The 21,937-nt window shown below is 41.8% G+C and overlaps 1 protein-coding gene across 3 annotated transcripts in view; it reads right to left on the minus strand.

Moving 5' to 3' along the window:
- The window catches only part of fn1b (fibronectin 1b), a 142,748-nt gene that overhangs the window by 17,526 nt on the left and 103,285 nt on the right, over positions 1-21,937 (minus strand). For all 3 annotated transcript variants that reach the window (XR_012050846.1, XM_061974613.2, XM_061974614.2), the window contains 9 exons: positions 18,857-18,946; positions 18,520-18,786; positions 18,334-18,450; positions 14,998-15,159; positions 14,772-14,927; positions 10,994-11,110; positions 6,990-7,259; positions 4,744-4,931; positions 4,585-4,672 (listed from right to left, as the gene is read on the minus strand). Coding sequence is in view for 2 of the 3 variants with exons in the window: in XM_061974613.2 (XP_061830597.1) it covers positions 4,585-4,672; positions 4,744-4,931; positions 6,990-7,259; positions 10,994-11,110; positions 14,772-14,927; positions 14,998-15,159; positions 18,334-18,450; positions 18,520-18,786; positions 18,857-18,946 (1,455 nt within the window). In the remaining variant the exon portion in view is untranslated. The remainder of the gene's footprint in view (positions 1-4,584; positions 4,673-4,743; positions 4,932-6,989; positions 7,260-10,993; positions 11,111-14,771; positions 14,928-14,997; positions 15,160-18,333; positions 18,451-18,519; positions 18,787-18,856; positions 18,947-21,937) is intronic.

Consider the following 21,937-nt stretch of genomic DNA (forward strand, 5'->3'; position numbering starts at 1 on the left):
TTCAGAAAGTCGCAGCAAAATTAGCGACATGTTTATTTCTTTTTCAATAACATTGAATCAACTTGTGATTTGATGACTTTGTTATCAATGATAAACCTCAAAAAAGCACATGAGACCAATACATCCTTTCATATTGCGCACGGACACTAGATGGCAGTAAAAGCACATACTCAGATCTCACTACATTACTTAGTATGTCAAACTGTTAGCATGTTAGCATTTTAGCATGCTAACATTACAGTGCTAGCTTTTTGAGCTAATTTTGCAACCGTTTACCCCACAGTCATATAGCTTGGTATGTGACACTTGTTAACTGTTAGCACGAAAACGATAGCATGCAAGCAAGCTAACTTGAGCATGCTAACTTTTCCATCAAACTCTAAACTTTTCTATTTCCGCAGCCACGCACCTTGCAGCCATGTTACTTGATATGTGAGACATGCTAACTGTTAGCGTGCCGTCGTTAGCACACATGCTAAGTGTTAGCATTTTATTGTGCACATTCTAATGTTTTAGACTTGCTCATACGAAGTTAACACACACACACCATACTTGCCAACCTTGAGACCTCCGATTTCGGGAGGTGGGGGTGGGGGTTGGGGGGCGTGGTCAGGGGTGGGGCGGGGGGCGTGGTTGGGGGCGTGGTTAAGATATATATATATAAAAAATACTTGACTTTCAGTGAATTCTAGCTATATATATATATATTTTATTACATATATATATATAATAAATTATTATTTATATATATATATATATATATATATATATATATATATATATATATATATATATATATGTATAAATAAATAAAAGAAATACTTGAATTTCAGTGTTCATTTATTTACACATATACACACACATAACACTCATCTACTCATTGTTGAGTTAAGGGTTGAATTGTCCATCCTTGTTCTATTCTCTGTCACTATTTCAGAACACACACATTATACAAATATACATTATAAAATCAATAAGAAAACGGGAGCTCTAATTTGGGAGTCTGAATTAGGATCAGAAGTTCCTATATAAACATTGCGCACTCACGTCGCCATTTTGTATTGATTACTGCAGCTGTGCACTGGATTCATTCACAAATACAAACTACAACTCACAAACACTTTAGAGTTAGGCTCCACCATCAGAATGTGTACTTAAACTTATAAAGATCACATGGATATTATTCAGTGAGTTGATTCACCAAAACTAACCTGTTATACAGGAGGAAAAAGCACACAGGCCGTTTCAATTGTTCACAGACTGGTCGCGCTCATCAGAATGACAAGACACTTCCGGTCTGCAGGTGATATCATTCAATTGGGAAGAAACGCCCTACTGCCCCCTACTGACCAATTTGAATACTGATAAATGTGGAATGACAGCTCCAAAAACGAATTCAAACCACAAAATAAAATAAATAAATCAACACAAAAATGTGACACATTATGGGTGGGTCACATATGCATGTACAGTAGATGGCAGTATTGTCCTGTTTAAAAGTGTCACAACATTGCTGTTTACGGCAGACGAACTGCTTTACGGTAGACGAAAACTTGACTGCTGTTGTTGTGTGTTGTTACCGCGCTGGGAGGACGTTAATGAAACTGCCTAACAATAAACCCACATAAGAAACCAAGAACTCGCCCTCCATCATTAGCTGTTTATATTGTGGGAAAGCGGACGTGAGAACAGGCTGTCAACACGTCACTCAGGTCCGCATGGAGCTGGAGGGGGCGTGGCCTCCAGCTCCGCCTGAATTTCGGGAGATTTTCGGGAGAAAATTTGTCCCGTGAGGTTTTCGGGAGAGGCGCTGAATTTCGGGAGTGTCCCGGAAAATCCGGGAGGGTTGGCAAGTATGACACACACACACACACACACACACACACACACACACACACACACATTCTTGTATTTGTTACCTTCTTGAGACCTGAAAAAAATGCCTACCTCTTTAGGACCACCCTTTCTAGGTATATAAAGATTTGTATTTACAACATTAATAATATATTGTATTTTTCCGAGTATAAGTTGCTCCGGAGTATAAGTCGCACCGGCCGAAAATGCATAATAAAGAAGGGAAAAACCATATAAAAGTCGCATTGGAGTATAAGTCGCATTTTTTGGGGAAATGTATTTGATAAAAGCCAACAGCAAGAATAGACATTTGAAAGGCAATTTAAAATAAATAAAGAATAGTGAACAACAGGCTGAATAAGTGTACGTTATATGAGGCATAAATAAGCAACTGGTATGTTAACGTAACATATTATGGTAAGAGTCATTCAAATAACTATAACATATAGAACATGCTATACGTTTACCAAACAATCTGTCACTAAATCCCATGAAATCTTATACGTCTAGTCTCTTACGTGAATGACATCAATAATATTATTTGATATTTTACGCTAATGTGTTCATTAGGTGCGCCTTATAGTCTGAAAAATACGGTATACCGTATTTTCCGCACTATAAGGCGCACCTAAAAACCACAAATTTTCTCAAAAGCTGACAGTGCGCCTTATAACCCGGTGCGCTTTATATATGGATTAATATTAAGATTCATTTTCATAAAGTTTCGGTCTCGCAACTACGGTAAACAGCCGCCATCTTTTTTCCCGGTAGAAGAGGAAGTGCTTCTTCTTCTACGCAAGCAACCGCCCCCATAGAACAGGAAGCGCTTCTTCTTCTACTGTAAGCAACCACCCGCCCGCGTAGAAGAAGAAAAAGCGCGCGGATATCACCGTACGTTTCATTTCCTTTGTGTGTTTACATCTGTAAAGACCACAAAATGGCTCCTACTAAGCGTCAGGGATCCGGTTCATGAAAAGACGCAATCTCTCCATCCGCACACGGATTACTATTTCACAGCAACTGATATTCCTGTGAACCGCACTGTGGATACAACGGGAGCACGTACGGTGAATATTCGCACCACAGGGAATGAGAAGTCATCCTTCACTGTGGTTCTAGTTTGCCATGCTAATGGCCAGAAACTTCCACCCATGGTGATATTCAAAAGGAAGACCTTGCCAAAAGAGACCTTTCCAGCCAGCGTCATCATAAAAGCTAACTCGAAGGGATGGATGAAGAAAAGATGAGCGAGTGGTTAAGGTAAGTTTAAGTTTACGCGAAGAGGCCGGGTGGCTTTTTTCACGCAGCTCCGTCCATGTTGATATACGACTCCATGCGCGCCCACATCACGCTGGTTTTTAATATATTATTAAAGTTTGACTGACCTATTTGACTGTTTTTTTGACATTCCTTTAGCGCAGTTAGATGCGGCTTATAACACGGGGCGGCTTATAGGTGGACAAAGTTTTGAAATATGCCGTTCATTGAAGGCGCGGCTTATAACCCAGGGCGCCTTATGGTGCGGAAAATACGGTACATATTATGCAAATATAAAAAATATAAGCTTTTAGTTAATAATTCTTTTGTTTTGTTCTTTGTTTGTAATTGTTTTTTAATCTTCATTATTTACTTCAAGTTATTACAGTATGTCTCTATATACATATTTATTTATTTTTTTAAATGAATTTTGGCCAAAAGGGGGCGCATTTCAATTTCTTACACACACATGTTGGCCAGAGGGGGAGCACTTCACATTTTTTACACACACTTGTTATTACACATGTTGGCCAGAGGGGGAGCACTTCACATTTTTTTTTACACACACTTGTTATTTCAAATGTTGGCCAGAGGGGAAGCACTTTTAAAAGTGACACACAGTTTTAGACTTGCTCTGTAGTTCCAACTAAAACTGAGGGATTCGAACACTCGGCACCATCTTCACAGCACGGCAGCTTCCAGAGGTCCAGAGCACAGATAGCAGGCCCATCAAAATTTCCGTGGGAATTTTGTAGTTATAACTCACAATACTAATAGCGTATATTCCTGACTATAAGCCACAACTTTTTTTCCTACGCTTTGAACCCCGCCGCTTATAAAATGGTGCAACTAATTTATGGATTTTTCATCGCTGACGACCATAAAGCAAATAGTTTTTTATAAAACGTAAGCAAATACACTAATTAGGGGTTATTGTTTGTGCTATGGCGCCACTGCAGGTGCTGCGGAGTGAACGGCCACAGTATTTCCATCTGTTTATAGCGTTCAAGCGGAGGTACAAATGCCATTCCGTCTTCTAGTTGTCCATAGCGTTTCTAGTCGTATGGATTCTTCATTCATCACTCCAAGCGACGTTTGTAAGTTTTACAATATAACTAAAACAATTCTTACTTACTAAAGCGTCCCATGTGTGATGTCTGTAGGAGTGTTTTCATGCATATTTGTACGTGATATCGTCATGTAATTAACCGAGTTAACATTTGAGTCTGTTTAGCTGATTGGAGAGCTGGTTTCCGAAGCTAGTGGGTCCATGACGATGACTTCTGTTTTGTTTGATCAGCCGTTTTACTGCCGTGTTACAGACACCGTTTAGAAACAATGAAGGTATGTAAATAAACATTTAGTAAATATTTCTGTGTAAATAACTCTGCGACTTATAGTGCTGCTAATATATGGGAAATGATTGTATTCTTCTAAATGTAGTGGGTGTGCGCTGCAGCGTTGGTCAGTTACCTTCCAGAGTGGTGGCCTCTCCCTCCAGTGGTCTGCTGGTGACTGAGTTCTTCAGAGCGTAGACACGCACCTGGTATGCGGTGGCCACCTGCGATTCAAGTTCAGACACTTAGCGTTTACAGGTGAGATCGGGACAACATCATGTACACAGATGTTTACCATGAGGCCGGGCACCAGCACCCGCGTGGTGTCGGGAGCGACGTTCATCTCCTTGGCGGGGGCGTTGATGTTCCGGGGGCTAACGACCACGCGGTATCCTGTCAGCCGTGCGTTGGGGGCTTGCCATGACACGGCGAAGGAAGACGGTCCCACTTCTGAGATGAGCAGGTTGCTCGGAGACGGGATGACTACAGATGCAAGCAAACACATGATATTCACTTATATATACATACATACACATATATACAGGTAAAAGCCAGTAAATTAGAATATTTTGAAAAACTTGATTTATTTCAGTAATTGCATTCAAAAGGTGTAACTTGTACATTATATTTATTCATTGCACACAGACTGATGCATTCAAATGTTTATTTCATTTAATTTTGATGATTTGAAGTGGCAACAAATGAAAATCCAAAATTCCGTGTGTCACAAAATTTGAATATTACTTAAGGCTAATACAAAAAAGGGATTTTTAGAAATGTTGGCCAACTGAAAAGTATGAAAATGAAAAATATGAGCATGTACAATACTCAATACTTGGTTGGAGCTCCTTTTGCCTCAATTACTGCGTTAATGCGGCGTGGCATGGAGTCGATGAGTTTCTGGCACTGCTCAGGTGTTATGAGAGCCCAGGTTGCTCTGATAGTGGCCTTCAACTCTTCTGCGTTTTTGGGTCTGGCATTCTGCATCTTCCTTTTCACAATACCCCACAGATTTTCTATGGGGCTGAGGTCAGGGGAGTTGGCGGGCCAATTTAGAACAGAAATACCATGGTCCGTAAACCAGGCACGGGTAGATTTTGCGCTGTGTGCAGGCGCCAAGTCCTGTTGGAACTTGAAATCTCCATCTCCATAGAGCAGGTCAGCAGCAGGAAGCATGAAGTGCTCTAAAACTTGCTGGTAGACGGCTGCGTTGACCCTGGATCTCAGGAAACAGAGTGGACCGACACCAGCAGATGACATGGCACCCCAAACCATCACTGATGGTGGAAACTTTACACTAGACTTCAGGCAACGTGGATCCTGTGCCTCTCCTGTCTTCCTCCAGACTCTGGGACCTCGATTTCCAAAGGAAATGCAAAATTTGCATGGTTGGGTGATGGTTTGGGGTGCCATGTCATCTGCTGGTGTCGGTCCACTCTGTTTCCTGAGATCCAGGGTCAACGCAGCCGTCTACCAGCAAGTTTTAGAGCACTTCATGCTTCCTGCTGCTGACCTGCTCTATGGAGATGGAGATTTCAAGTTCCAACAGGACTTGGCGCCTGCACACAGCGCAAAATCTACCCGTGCCTGGTTTACGGACCATGGTATTTCTGTTCTAAATTGGCCCGCCAACTCCCCTGACCTTAGCCCCATAGAAAATCTGTGGGGTATTGTGAAAAGGAAGATGCAGAATGCCAGACCCAAAAACGCAGAAGAGTTGAAGGCCACTATCAGAGCAACCTGGGCTCTCATAACACCTGAGCAGTGCCAGAAACTCATCGACTCCATGCCACGCCGCATTAACGCAGTAATTGAGGCAAAAGGAGCTCCAACCAAGTATTGAGTATTGTACGTGCTCATATTTGTCATTTTCATACTTTTCAGTTGGCCAACATTTCTAAAAATCCCTTTTTTGTATTAGCCTTAAGTAATATTCAAATTTTGTGACACACGGAATTTTGGATTTTCATTTGTTGCCACTTCAAATCATCAAAATTAAATGAAATAAACATTTGAATGCATCAGTCTGTGTGCAATGAATAAATATAATGTACAAGTTACACCTTTTGAATGCAATTACTGAAATAAATCAAGTTTTTCAAAATATTCTAATTTACTGGCTTTTACCTGTATATATACATACATATAAATATATATATATATACATATACATATAAATATATATTATATATATATATATATATATATATATATATATATACACATACACACATATACATACATACATATATACATGTATGTATGTACATATATATATATGTATGTACATACATACATATAAATATATATAAATATGTATATATATATACATACAATTTATACATATATACAGTATATATACAGTATATATGAATCTTTGGGCACAACACAATTCAATTAGATTCGTGGGGTAACGAATCAATTCAGAATAAATTCTTGATTCAAAAGGATTTTTTCTACCAGGATGAAGAATGTCTACAAAAGAATATTAAAAGGATGTAGTGACACCTCCATAATCCCACCTTGGACTGGGACTCTCACCTGTGGCCTGAGTCCCCACCAGTGGTGTGCTGGGTGTGCGACCATGCAGGGCGATGACCTTGACCGTGTACTCTGTCCCCGCACGCAGACCCTTGATGGCCACCTTGTCCTGGTCCCCTCTGGGGGCCGGACGCAGCTCCCGCTCGCCATCATCAGGACTGGAGTACATGACGCGGTATGATGTCACCGCTCCCTCAGGGCGGTCCCAGGAGATGAGCATGGAGTTGTGGTCGATGTCTGAGAAGGTCAGGTCCTTGGGCCGGTCCATGGCTGAGGAACACACAACATACTAGTTTAACTCTACACCCACTCATTACTGTGGCCCACCACACATGTGGCCTGACACTGCATTTTACGTGCTTCGCTGTATCATTTAATGTGGTCCACTACGTACTTTAATGTGGCCTGCCACCTCGCTGTATCATTTAACGTGGTCCACCACATACTTTAATGTGGCCTGCCATTTCATTTTATGTGGTGCACAACTTACTTTAATGTGGTCCACCACATACTTTAATGTGGCCTGCCATTTCATTTTATGTGGTGCACAACTTACTTTAATGTGGCCCACCACATACTTTAATGTGGCCTGCTACGTCATTTAATGTGGTCCACCACATACGTTAACATAGCCTGTCACTTCATTTTACGTGGCCCACCACATACTTTAACGTGGGCTGCCACATCATTTAACGGGGTCCACCACATACTTTAATGTGGGCTGCCACATAATTTATTGTGGTCCACCACATACTTTAATGTGGCCTGCCACGTCATTTAACATGGTCCACCACATACTTTAATGTGGCCCACCACATACTTTAAAGTGGCCTGCTACGTCATTTAATGTAGTCCACCACATACTTTAATGTGGCCTGCTATTTCATTTTATGTGGCCCACCACATACTTTAATGTGGGCTGCCAAATCATTTAATGTGGTCCACCACGTACTTTAATGTGGCCTGCCACATCATTTATTGTGGCCCACCACATCATTTATTGTGGCCCACCACATACTTTAATGTGGGCTGCCGCATCATTTAATGTGGCCCACCACGTACTTTAATGTGGCCTGCCACGCCATTTAACATGGTCCACCACATACTTTAATGTAGCCTGCCACATCGTTTTATTTGGCCCACCACATACTTTAAAGTGGCCTGCTACGTCATTTAATGTAGTCCACCACATACTTTAATGTGGCCTGCCACTTCATTTTATGTGGCCCACCACATACTTTAACGTGGGCTGCCACATCATTTAACGGGGTCCACCACATACTTTAATGTGGGCTGGGCTGCCACATAATTTATTGTGGCCCACCACATACTTTAATGTGGGCTGCCGCATCATTTAAGGTGGCCCACCACATACTTTAATGTGGCCTGCCACATCATTTAACATGGTCCACCACATACTTTAATGTGGCCTGCCACATCGTTTTATTTGGCCCACCACATACTTTAATGTGGGCTGCCAAATCATTTAATGTGGTCCACCACGTACTTTAATGTGGCCTGCCACATAATTTAATGGGGTCCACTACATACTTTAATGTGGGCTGCCGCATCATTTTATGTGGTTCGCTGTATCATTTAACGTGGTCTACAACGTACTTTAATGTGGCCCGCCACGTCATTTTATGTAGGCTGCCAAGTCATTTAAGTAACTTGCCACATAATTTGATGTGGCCCGCCATATTATTTTATGTAGGCTGCCAAATCATTTAACGTGGTCCGCCACATAATTCAATGGGGTCCACTACATACTTTAATGTGGGCTGCCGCATCATTTTATGTGGTTCGCTGTATCATTTAACGTGGTCTACAACGTACTTTAATGTGGCCCGCCATGTCATTTTATGTAGGCTGCCAAGTCATTTAAGTAACTTGCCACATAATTTGATGTGGCCCGCCATATTATTTTATGTAGGCTGCCAAATCATTTAACGTGGTCCGCCACATAATTCAATGGGGTCCACTACATACTTTAATGTGGGCTGCCACATCATTTAATGTGGTCCACCACATACGTTAACGTGGCCTGCCACTTCATTTTATGTGGCCCACCACATACTTTAACGTGGGCTGCCACATCATTTAACGGGGTCCACCACATAATTTAATGTGGGCTGGGCTGCCACATAATTTATTGTGGCCCACCACATACTTTAATGTGGGCTGCCGCATCATTTAATGTGGCCCACCACATACTTTAATGTGGCCTGCCACATCGTTTTATTTGGCCCACCACATACTTTAACGTGGCCTGCTACGTCATTTAATGTAGTCCACCACATACTTTAATGTGGCCTGCTATTTCATTTTATGTGGCCCACCACATACTTTAATGTGGGCTGCCAAATCATTTAATGTGGTCCACCACGTACTTTAATGTGGCCTGCCACATAATTTATTGTGGTCCACCACATACTTTAAGTGGCCTGCCACTTCATTTTATGTGGTTTGCTGTATCCTTTAAAGTGGCCTACAACGTACTTTAAGGTGGCCCGCCACATCATTTTATGTAGGCTGCCAAGTCATTTAAGTAACTTGCCACATAATTTGATGTGGCCCGCCATATTATTTTATGTAGGCTGCCAAATCATTTAACGTGGTCCGCCACATAATTCAATGTGGCCTGACACATCATCTTATGGAGGCTGCCAAGTCATTTTACTTTGGCTTTTAAGTCATTTAAGAGGCCTGCCACCTAATTTAATGAGACACACCGTATCATTTAACGTCATCCACCATTTAATTCAATGTGGCCTGACAAATAATGTTAAGTGGGCTGCCAAGTCATTTAATGTGGTCCACCACATCATTTATTGTGGTCTGACAGATAATTTAAAGTGACCTGCCACATAATTTTATGTAGGTTGTCAAGTCATTTAACATGGTCTGACACATCATTTTAAAGTGACCTGCCACATCGTTATGTGGTCCGCCACATTATTCCATGTGGCCTGCCGCTTCGTTATGTGTGTGATATCATTATTGTGTGTGATATCATTAATTTATTGTGGCCCACCACAATTTAATTTGAGCTGCCAAGTCATTTATTGTGGCCTGCCACATCGTTATGTGGTCTGCCACATTATTCCATGTGCCTGCCACATCGTTATGTGTGTGATATCATTATTGTGTGTGATATCATTAATTTATTGTGGCCCACCACAATTTAATTTGAGCTGCCAAGTCATTTATTGTGGCCCGCCACATAATTTATATTGGCCTGCCACATCATTTTAAAGTGGCCTGCCACATCATTTTAATTTGGCCTGCCACATCGTTATGTGGTCCGCCACGTTATTCCATGTGGCCTGCCACATCGTTATGTGTGTGATATCATTATTGTGTGTGATATCATTAATTTATTGTGGCCCACCACAATTTAATTTGAGCTGCCAAGTCATTTATTGTGGCCTGCCACATAATTTATTGTGGCCTGCCACATCATTTTAAAGTGGCCTGCCACATCGTTATGTGGTCTGCCACATTATTCCATGTGCCTGCCACATCGTTATGTGTGTGATATCATTACTGTGTGTGGTATCATTAATTTATTGTGGCCCACCACAATTTCATTTGAGCTGCCAAGTCATTTATTGTGGCCCGCCACATAATTTATATTGGCCTGCCACTTCATTTTAAAGTGGCCTGCCACATCGTTATGTGGTCCGCCACGTTATTCCATGTGGTCTGCCCTATCGTTTTATTTGGCCTGCAAAAGGCTGAAAATAATAAAGCACTTTTTGGCAAAATGTGCTGGAGTCTATCTCAGCTGCATAAGGGACCATTTAGTGTTGCCAATCAACCTATCCCCAGGTACACAGAAAGACCCAGAGCCCGGGATCGAACCCAGGACCTTCGTATTGTGAGGCACATGCACTAACCCCTCCTCCACCGTGCTGCCTATCCAAACAAGTAGCCTATGCAAATAGTGTAAGATGACTATGACTTTCTAGTCGTGTATATGTTATATTGCATGGAGCACACACCCGTGATGGCGTTGTCCACCACTGCAGATGAAGGCTGCCCATCAGCACCCAGCGCCGCCACGCTGACCACGTACTCCACTGTGGGCATCAGGCCTGTGAGGGTCATCTCAGTCTGAGCTGCACACAAGAAACATGCACAATGTCTTCTAGTCAGCAACCTGGAGAGAAGATGCTGTTCTTCTCATCAATCAACACAATAAGTCATCAACTTGTGTGATATCATGTGCGATACAAGCAGTCCGGCGGCGTGTTTATTTGTGTGTGATATCGTGTGCGATACGAGCAGTCCTGCGGCGTGTTTGCTTGTGTGTGATATCATGTGCGATACAAGCAGTCCTGCGGCGTGTTTACTCGTGTGTGATATCATCTGCGATACAAGCAGTCCTGCGGCGTGTTTACTTGTGTGTGATATTATCTGCGATACAAGCAGTCCTGCGGCGTGTTTACTTGTGTGTGATATCATGTGCGATACAAGCAGTCCTGCAGAGTGTTTAGTTGTGTGTGATATCATGTGCGATACAAGCAGCCCTGCGGCGTGTTTACTTGTGTGTGATATCATGTGCGATACAAGCAGCCCTGCGGCATGTTTACTTGTGTGTGATATCATGTGCGATACAAGCAGTCCTGCGGCGTGTTTACTTGTGTGTGATATCGTGTGCGATACGAGCAGTCCTGCGGCGTGTTTGCTTGTGTGTGATATCATGTGCGATACAAGCAGTCCGGCGGCGTGTTTATTTGTGTGTGATATCGTGTGCGATACGAGCAGTCCTGCGGCGTGTTTGCTTGTGTGTGATATCATGTGCGATACAAGCAGTCCTGCGGCGTGTTTACTCGTGTGTGATATCATCTGCGATACAAGCAGTCCTGCGGCGTGTTTACTTGTGTGTGATATCATGTGCGATACTAGCAGTCCTGCGGCGTGTTTACTTGTGTGTGATATCATGTGCGATACAAGCAGTCCTGCGGCGTGTTTACTTGTGTGTGATATCATGTGCGATACTAGCAGTCTTGCGGCTTGTTTACTTGTGTGTGATATCATGTGCGATATAATCAGTGTGTTTACTTGTGTGTGTGACATCATGTGCGATACAAGCAGTCCTGCGGCGTGTTTGCTTGTGTGTGATATCATGTACGATACAAGCAGTCCTGCGGCGTGTTTACTTGTGTGTGATATCATGTGCGATACTAGCAGTCCTGCGGCGTGTTTACTTGTGTGTGATATCATGTGCGATACAAGCAGTCCTGCGGCGTGTTTACTCGTGTGTGATATCATCTGCGATACAAGCAGTCCTGCGGCGTGTTTAGTTGTGTGTGATATCATGTGCGATACAAGCAGTCCTGCAGAGTGTTTAGTTGTGTGTGATATCATGTGCGATACAAGCAGCCCTGCGGCGTGTTTACTTATGTGTGATATCATGTGCGATACAAGCAGTCCTGCGGCATGTTTACTTGTGTGTGATATCGTGTGCGATACAAGCAGTCCTGCAGAGTGTTTAGTTGTGTGTGATATCATGTGCGATACAAGCAGTGCTGCAGCGTGTTTGCTTGTGTGTGATATCATGTGCGATACAAGCAGTCCTGCGGCGTGTTTGCTTGTGTGTGATATCATGTGCGATACAAGCAGTCCTGCGGCATGTTTACTTGTGTGTGATATCGTGTGCGATACAAGCAGTCCTGCAGAGTGTTTAGTTGTGTGTGATATCATGTGCGATACAAGCAGTGCTGCAGCGTGTTTGCTTGTGTGTGATATCATGTGCGATACAAGCAGTCCTGCGGCGTGTTTGCTTGTGTGTGATATCATGTGCGATACAAGCAGTCCGGCGGCGTGTTTATTTGTGTGTGATATCGTGTGCGATACGAGCAGTCCTGCGGCGTGTTTGCTTGTGTGTGATATCATGTGCGATACAAGCAGTCCTGCGGCGTGTTTACTCGTGTGTGATATCATCTGCGATACAAGCAGTCCTGCGGCGTGTTTACTTGTGTGTGATATCATGTGCGATACTAGCAGTCCTGCGGCGTGTTTACTTGTGTGTGATATCATGTGCGATACAAGCAGTCCTGCGGCGTGTTTACTTGTGTGTGATATCATGTGCGATACTAGCAGTCTTGCGGCTTGTTTACTTGTGTGTGATATCATGTGCGATATAATCAGTGTGTTTACTTGTGTGTGTGACATCATGTGCGATACAAGCAGTCCTGCGGCGTGTTTGCTTGTGTGTGATATCATGTACGATACAAGCAGTCCTGCGGCGTGTTTACTTGTGTGTGATATCATGTGCGATACTAGCAGTCCTGCGGCATGTTTACTTGTGTGTGATATCATGTGCGATACAAGCAGTCCTGCGGCGTGTTTACTCGTGTGTGATATCATCTGCGATACAAGCAGTCCTGCGGCGTGTTTACTTGTGTGTGATATTATCTGCGATACAAGCAGTCCTGCGGCGTGTTTACTTGTGTGTGATATCATGTGCGATACAAGCAGTCCTGCAGAGTGTTTAGTTGTGTGTGATATCATGTGCGATACAAGCAGCCCTGCGGCGTGTTTACTTATGTGTGATATCATGTGCGATACAAGCAGTCCTGCGGCATGTTTACTTGTGTGTGATATCGTGTGCGATACAAGCAGTCCTGCGGCGTGTTTACTTGTGTGTGATATCATGTGCGATACAAGCAGTCCTGCGGCGTGTTTGCTTGTGTGTGATATCATGTGCGATACAAGCAGTCCTGCGGCGTGTTTGCTTGTGTGTGATATCATGGGCGATACAAGCAGTCCTGCGGCGTGTTTACTTGTGTGTGATATCATGTGCGATACAAGCAGTGCTGCAGCGTGTTTGCTTGTGTGTGATATCATGTGCGATACAAGCAGTCCTGCGGCGTGTTTTCTTGTGTGTGATATCATGTGCGATATAATCAGTGTGTTTACTTGTGTGTGTGACATCATGTGCGATACAAGCAGTCCTGCAGCATGTTTACTTGTGTGTGATATCATGTGCGATACTAGCAGTCCTGCGGCGTGTTTACTTGTGTGTGATATCATGTGCGATACTAGCAGTCCTGCGGCGTGTTTACTTGTGTGTGATATCATGTGCGATACAATAATAATAATAATAACTGGGATTTATATAGCACTTTTCTAAGTACCCAAAGTCGCTTTACATGTAGAACCCATCAATCGTTCACACCTGGTGGTGGTAAGCTACTTTCATAGCCACAGCTGCCCTGGGGTAGACAATCAGTGTGTTTACTTGTGTGTGTGACATCATGTGCGATACAAGCAGTGTTTACTTGTGTGTGTGATATCATGTGCGATTCAAGCAGAGTGTTTACCTGTGTGTGATATCATGTGCGATACAAGCAGAGTGTTTACTTGTACAAAGATGACAGACAATGTCCTCCAATAAACACACAATTTCTTCTATTTGACTAAAGTTATTTAAACATGCTAGGCAACAGCTACTAGGAGCTAGCAGCTACACAACAGCTAAGCACACAATAGCACACAAGCTAGATGTAGGTAATAATTATTGAACAATAAAAGTATTCAATAATTATAGCTACATATTACTCACACATACAAAGTCTTTGAGGCAGAAGCGGGTCAGAAAGTGCCCAGTAACAAATGTGTCCGCATTATTCAACTTCTGACGTCATGAGCTTTAGGTGTATGATTCCTGCTCATTTTGGACTAAGATCAATACTAAAGTATGGTATCGGCAGTGTAGAAGTTGTATCGGGTCAGCATTATGAGGAGGCGTAAAGAAAGATGACCAAGTCCTACCAGGAGACACGTCCTTGGAGTAGGCCGGTCCCTGACCGTCCTTGGGGACCCCCGTCACCCTGTAGCCCGTGATGGGTCCGCGAGCAGGCGACCAGCGCACCGTGATGGCGTTGTCGCTCACGTCGGTCACGTCCATGTTCCCGGGGGCCTCGATGTCTACGGCACATGAGGAAAAAACTCGGTCACGCCCGAGCGGAACTACTCCAAAGTGGTGTACTTTCCTTACCGGTCTTGTGTGTGACGTAGACGGGGGTGTTGGAGGAGGGGCTATCTCCTCGCCCCGTGACGGCGTAGACCGTGATGGTGTAGTCAGTGCCTGGGTGCAGACCAGTGATGGTGGCCGTGGTCTGAGTACCTGGGATGCTGAACTCTTGAGGAGCCTCGCCGCCTGGAAATCAAAAATGTAATCATCACTTATTCTTCTCTTCTTTGATACCACACTTTAGTTTTGGATGATACCACACATTTAGGTATGGATGTGATACCAAGTAGTTACAGGATCATACATTGGTCATATTCAAAGTCCTCATGTGTCCAGGGACATATTTCCCGACTTTATAAACAAAAAAGGAAAAAAGATTTTGTGACGATAAAAGATATGGATGTAATCATAGCAGTATCGACTAGATACCCGATTGTACTTGGTATCATTACAGTGGATGTCAGGTGTAGATCCACCAATGGCGTTTGTTTACATTGTGACGCCGGTGAGCTACGGTGTGTAGTGAAGCATGTTTAGCTATTCCTCATCCTCCAGTGATAAACGTACTTGTAAGAAACAACTTTATTTGTCGCCATGGAGACGAGGATTAGTGATTTAGAAGTAGCTAGAACACTGCCGACTGCGGATGGATGTGTTATAACTTCACCTTTATCTTTACTTTTTACACCAAAATGCGTCCGTTCTGGCTTTTCTGTCTACACACTGTGTCTGCTTGTAAGTACTCTGTGTGTGTGCGCTGCCGTACATGCTCCTCTGCTCCTAAAACCAGCAATGTCATGACGTGATGACGAGGCGTTATGTCTGTAAAAAAAAAAAAAAAAGGCGAACCGGTACTTTTCAAAGAGAGTATAGTACCGTTTTGGATTCTTCAGTACTGTGATACTATACTAGTACCGGTGTACCTTACAACCCTGTATTGGGATGATACCAATATTTTATAATGCTATAAGTGACATTAATGCAGTGGTTCTCAAACTTTTTTTGTCATCCCCCACTTTGGACAAGGGGGAGTTTTCAAGCCCCACCTGCCCCCATCGCTCCAACAGAGCGCTAATGCCAAGCTTTAACATTTTCAAATTTATTGAACATCAAGTTGTTCAAACTCAATAACATAAAATAACATCAAGTTCAATGATAAATAAAATAACTGTGCAGCTGTGGTACAACTTGCATCAAGTTCAATAATAAATAAAATAACTTCCATCAAGTTCAATAATAAATAAAACAAAAGTGTTATAACTTGCATCAAGTTCAATAATAAATCAAAAAAAGTGTTATAACTTGCATCACGTTCAATAATAAATCAAAAAAAGTGTTATAACTTGAATCAAGTTCAATAATAAATCAAATAAGTGTTATAACTTGCATCAAGTTCAATAATAAATCAAAAAAAGTGTTATAACTTGCATCACGTTCAATAATAAATCAAAAAAAGTGTTATAACTTGAATCAAGTTCAATAATAAATCAAATAAGTGTTATAACTTGCATCAAGTTCAATAATAAATCAAACAAAGTGTTATAACTTGCATCAAGTTCAATAATAAATCAAAAAAAGTGTTATAACTTGCATCACGTTCAATAATAAATCAAATAAGTGTTATAACTTGCATCAAGTTCAATAATAAATCAAACAAAGTGTTATAACTTGCATCAAGTTCAATAATAAATAAAAAAAAGTGTTATAACTTGCATCAAGTTCAATAATAAATCAAATAAAAGTGTTATAACTTGCATCAAGTTCAATAATAAATCAAATAACTTGCATCAAGTTCAATAATAAATCAAAAAAAGTGTTATAACTTGAATCAAGTTCAATAATAAATCAAATAAGTGTTATAACTTGCATCAAGTTCAATAATAAATCAAAAAAAGTGTTATAACTTGCATCACGTTCAATAATAAATCAAAAAAAGTGTTATAACTTGAATCAAGTTCAATAATAAATCAAATAAGTGTTATAACTTGCATCAAGTTCAATAATAAATCAAAAAAAGTGTTATAACTTGCATCACGTTCAATAATAAATCAAAAAAAGTGTTATAACTTGAATCAAGTTCAATAATAAATCAAATAAGTGTTATAACTTGCATCAAGTTCAATAATAAATCAAACAAAGTGTTATAACTTGCATCAAGTTCAATAATAAATCAAAAAAAGTGTTATAACTTGCATCACGTTCAATAATAAATCAAATAAGTGTTATAACTTGCATCAAGTTCAATAATAAATCAAACAAAGTGTTATAACTTGCATCAAGTTCAATAATAAATAAAAAAAAGTGTTATAACTTGCATCAAGTTCAATAATAAATCAAATAAAAGTGTTATAACTTGCATCAAGTTCAATAATAAATCAAATAACTTGCATCAAGTTCAATAATAAATCAAAAAAAGTGTTATAACTTGCATCAAGTTCAATAATAAATAAAACAAAAGTGTTATAACTTGCATCAAGTTCAATAATAAATCAAAAAAAGTGTTATAACTTGCATCAAGTTCAATAATAAATCAAATAACTTGCATCAAGTTCAATAATAAATACAATAAATGTGCCACTTTGCAATCTTTGCAAAAAAAAAAGGAGGAGCTATGCATTTGGCAAGACAGGGCAAGTGACAGCACTTTGCCCCAGGAGAGCCACCTTGCTTCACTGTGAAACAGCACGGCTGTATGATCAGCTCCCATTTCCTCACACAGTGCAGAGAACAGTCGCACTTTCAGTGGTCGTGTTTTGATCAAATTTACCGCGCTCACAACATCTGTTAAAACCTCATTGAGTTCGGGGCTGAGCTGCCTTGACGCGAGTGCTTCCCGGTGAATGACACAGTGTGTGCCCGTCACATTTTTCTTTCTCTGCAGGCGCTGGCTCTGGCTTCGACGACCTTTGAGGTGCGAGTCACAAATGTATATATTTGTGTAATTGTGGTCCACACATTAGCCTGCTACCAATCCGCGCGAAAGTTTGTTCCGCTTAGCCCCGCCCCCATTAGTTACTGTTGCTATGTCTGTCAAACTTTCGCTCGTACCGAGAAATATAAAGCCTACAGTAAAAATAAGTACCGGTAATTTCCATTTATTTATATAGCGGATTTCACAGACAGAATCACAAAGTGATTTACAGTGTGTATAGAAAATGAAAGCATAGTAAAAAAAAAAATCTAAGAATATAATAATAAAAAAAAAATTTAAAGTGAAATTTCCTCCCGTTCCTCGCGCCCCACCTGTCATGTCTCTATTCCCCACACTTTGAGAAACGCTGCATTAATGGCTGCATGTCTAACATTATTCCTGAGAGCTGAGACTTCCTTGTCGGGACAAATGAGAAGTGAGGACCAGACCTGTTCCTCCATAGGTGATCCGGTACTGCTTGACTGAGACCGAGGGAGCGTCCCAGCGGATGGTGATGGTGGTGGGTGTGGAGGACATGACCTCCAGGTCCGTGGGGGCGTCAGAAACTGCGAAGAAGAAGCATCGTGTTGAAGGCACGGAGCAGGAAGTGGACCTGACAGTGCGCCAACACTCACTGGTGGCCTGAGTGGCGGTCACGGGGGCGCTCTCCTGGTTGTTGTTGACGGCGTAGACCTCGATGATGTACTCCGTCTCCGGTGCCAGGCCGGTCAGAGTGAAATGAGTCCTGCTGGGAGGAAGTCTCTCGTCCTTGGCCCGCCCGCCGCTGGTCCTCTGGTGGCGGACGCGGTACCCCGTGATGGAGGCGGTGGGAGGGCGCCAGTGGATGGTGAAGGAGTTGGTCTGGACCTCGGAGAAGACCAGACCGCTAGGGGAATCCAGAGCTGCGACGGGAGGGACACCATCAACGTGGATACAATGTCCACACTTTGATATCGCGGACGGGAGACTCACCGGTCCTCTGAGTTCCTGAGGCAGGGTTACTCTCTCTCTCGCCGTACATGTAGACCACGCTGATGCGGTACTCCGTGTCAGGGTGAAGGTCTGCATGGGAGGGTCAGGGTACACATGGAGTACTACAAACCGCTTCTTGTATCCTTGTCATATTGCAACTAGGGCTGGGCGATACGGTCTGAAATGATATCGCGATATACCATCAAATAATTGTTTTCCTTTGAACTCTGCGGCTAACTTAAGGATTTTTCTTCGCTGACAAAGTTTTAGTCAAACACATGCAAGGACACTTAATTGGCCTGCTATTAGAATAGAATAGAATGGACTTTATTGTCATTATTAAGGCTGAAACGACGCGTCGACGTCATCGGTTACGTAAATACGTCGACGCCGTTTTTGTGCGTCGGCGCGTCGCATATTTACGTCACACTACTGTCATGGCGGAGCGCAAAGCAGACGGTGCGAGCGAGGGGAAAAAAGCACGCCAAAAGTCGTCAAAAGTGTGGGAGTATTTCAATAAACGGCCTAATAATGTTGTTGTATGCACACTGTGTCGAGCGGAAATGGCCTATCATAGCAGCACAACGGCTATGAACGAACATTTGAAAAGAAAACCGACAGCGTTCTTGCCATCACCAAGTCAATCGTCCGCGTGCGTATACGTTGTCATTATTACACAAAAACATGAATGTGTCATTTGTATCTGCGTTGTAAATTCATAAACTAAAGCACCGTTTCGCTCTGAGAGGCGCGTTTGGCGTGCCTGTTCAGTGTTTACAAAGACGCGCTCCTCTTTAACGCTGTGGAGAGGCGGCGGCGGCGAGCGAGCTGCGAGGCGGGGCGCGCCGGGAGCGACGCCGCAATCGTGCCCAGGTGCGCGATCCGAGCGAGCGAGGAAGAGGAGCTGAAAAGCGAGGAAAGAAAGAGAAAAGAGTTGGAAGAGAAAAGACTTTGTGTAAAATTAAAAGATTGTAAACCTGGCAAAGCCGTCTGGCGTTCAGTCTGTCGGTCCTGAAAGAACCCCACGGCACAAGACGTGTCACAAACGCTAATGTTAATTAGTTGTGCAAATACCTTTTACAACATTAACAGTTACATATACTATGTACAAACCAACAATTAACTTTCACTTTAATCATACTATCATTGTTGTGTTATTAAGCAAAATAAGCAATACTTTTACTTTTGTTGAAATGTTTACACTGTACACTTTTTTGTATTGGATGTTTAGCTTTATTTTTGCACATTTTAGCAAATAAGCAATACTTTTACTTTTGTTGAAATGTTTACACTTGTTACAGAATATTTCCGTTTTGCACTTTTTTGTATTGGATGTTTATCTTTATTTTTGCACATTTTAAAGCAAAATAAGCAATACTTTTACTTTTGAAATGCTTATACTATTGCAGAATATTAAGATTTGCACTGGATGTTTACTTTTATATTTGCACATTAAAAAGCAAATAAACTACTTTTAATTTTGTTAAATGTTAAAAGTTTTAAATGTTTACATTGTTACAGAATATTTTGTCATGTTGTTGTCAATGTTGACTGAGTGGCCATACTTTTTTTTTTGTAAATAAAAGCCATGCCTTTTGAAAAAACTGGCCTACATTTATTTTTTCCTCTTCATTTTAAATAAAAAAAATAATCGGTAAAAGGAAAAATAATATATAGATTAATCGAAAAAAATAATCTATAGATTAACCGATTAATCGAAAAAATAATCTATAGATTAATCGATAGAAAAATAATCGTTAGCTGCAGCCCTAGTCATTATATTTGCATATAACGAGATTAAGGACTCCAATTTAAGGTGCGGTAGTGGAAACAAATATGGGATAGTTTCCCCTCAACCTCCGCTCCTCAAAGCCATCAGGACAAAGTTACAATCTATGGGCCGCCGGGCTTTCTGCTCGACCGCTCCCGAACTTTGGAACGCTCTCCCCGACCATCTGAGAGCACCACAGTCAGTCGACCGTTTTAAGAAGGGACTAAAAAGCCTTTTTAGCACAGCTAAACAGACCCTACTAATAGAAAGGCCAAAAACAACAGATCCATAAGATCCTTTGTTCCCTCAGCTGTTGACTTTATCAATGAGCTTCTTAAACAAGCTTAGCTGCTACGCAGTCACTTTAGTGGGAAGCCACGTGTGATGATTAGTTAGGGCCCGCATGTCCCATTGCATAAGGACTCCCACAGGGAGTCCTTATGCAATGGGACATAAGGACCTATTGAATTTGTAAGGTTTTATTCTTTCTTTATTATTATTCTTCCGCCGCCTCTTTGAGCACTAATTTGACCCACTTAACATGCTTCAAAACTCACCATATTTGACCCACACATCAGGACCTGCGAAAATTGTCTTTTAATAAAAAAAACGAACCCCAAAACTCAAAATTGCGCTCTAGCGCCCCCCTAGGAAAAAAAAAAACTAGACTGCCTGTAACTCCCACTAGGAAGGTCGGAGAGACATGAAACAAAAACCTCTATGTAGGTTTGACTTAGACCTAGTTTTCATAATTGTATATCCTCGGGCAAAAATCAACAGGAAGTTGGCAATTCCCCCTTCAAGACAAAAAAGTACTAAAAACAGTCACTTTTGCCTTTTTCAGCTGTAATTTGACCCCCTTAACATGCTTCAAAACTCACCAAACTGAACGCACACATCAAGACTGGCAAAAATTGTGATCTAATAAAAAAACCTAACCCCAAATTTAAAAATTGCGCTCTAGAGCAATTTTTGAATAAAACGGAGAAAAAACTGCTTCTCGGGAGAAAAAAATGACAAAACTGCCTGTAACTCCCACTGGGAAGGTCGGAGAGACATGAAACAAAAACCTCTATGTAGGTTGGACTTAGACCTAGTTTTCATAATTGTATATCCTCGGGCAAAAATCAACAGGAAGTTGGCAATTCCCCCTTCAAGACAAAAAAGTACTAAAAACAGTCACTTTTGCCTTTTTGAGCTGTAATTTGACCCCCTTAACATGCTTCAAAACTCCCCAAACTGAACGCACACATCAGGACTGGCAAAAATTGTGATCTAATAAAAAAAACTAACCCCAAATTTAGAAATTG

The sequence above is a fragment of the Nerophis lumbriciformis genome, linkage group LG15 (assembly GCF_033978685.3).
Source record: "Nerophis lumbriciformis linkage group LG15, RoL_Nlum_v2.1, whole genome shotgun sequence".
NCBI lineage: Eukaryota > Metazoa > Chordata > Actinopteri > Syngnathiformes > Syngnathidae > Nerophis > Nerophis lumbriciformis.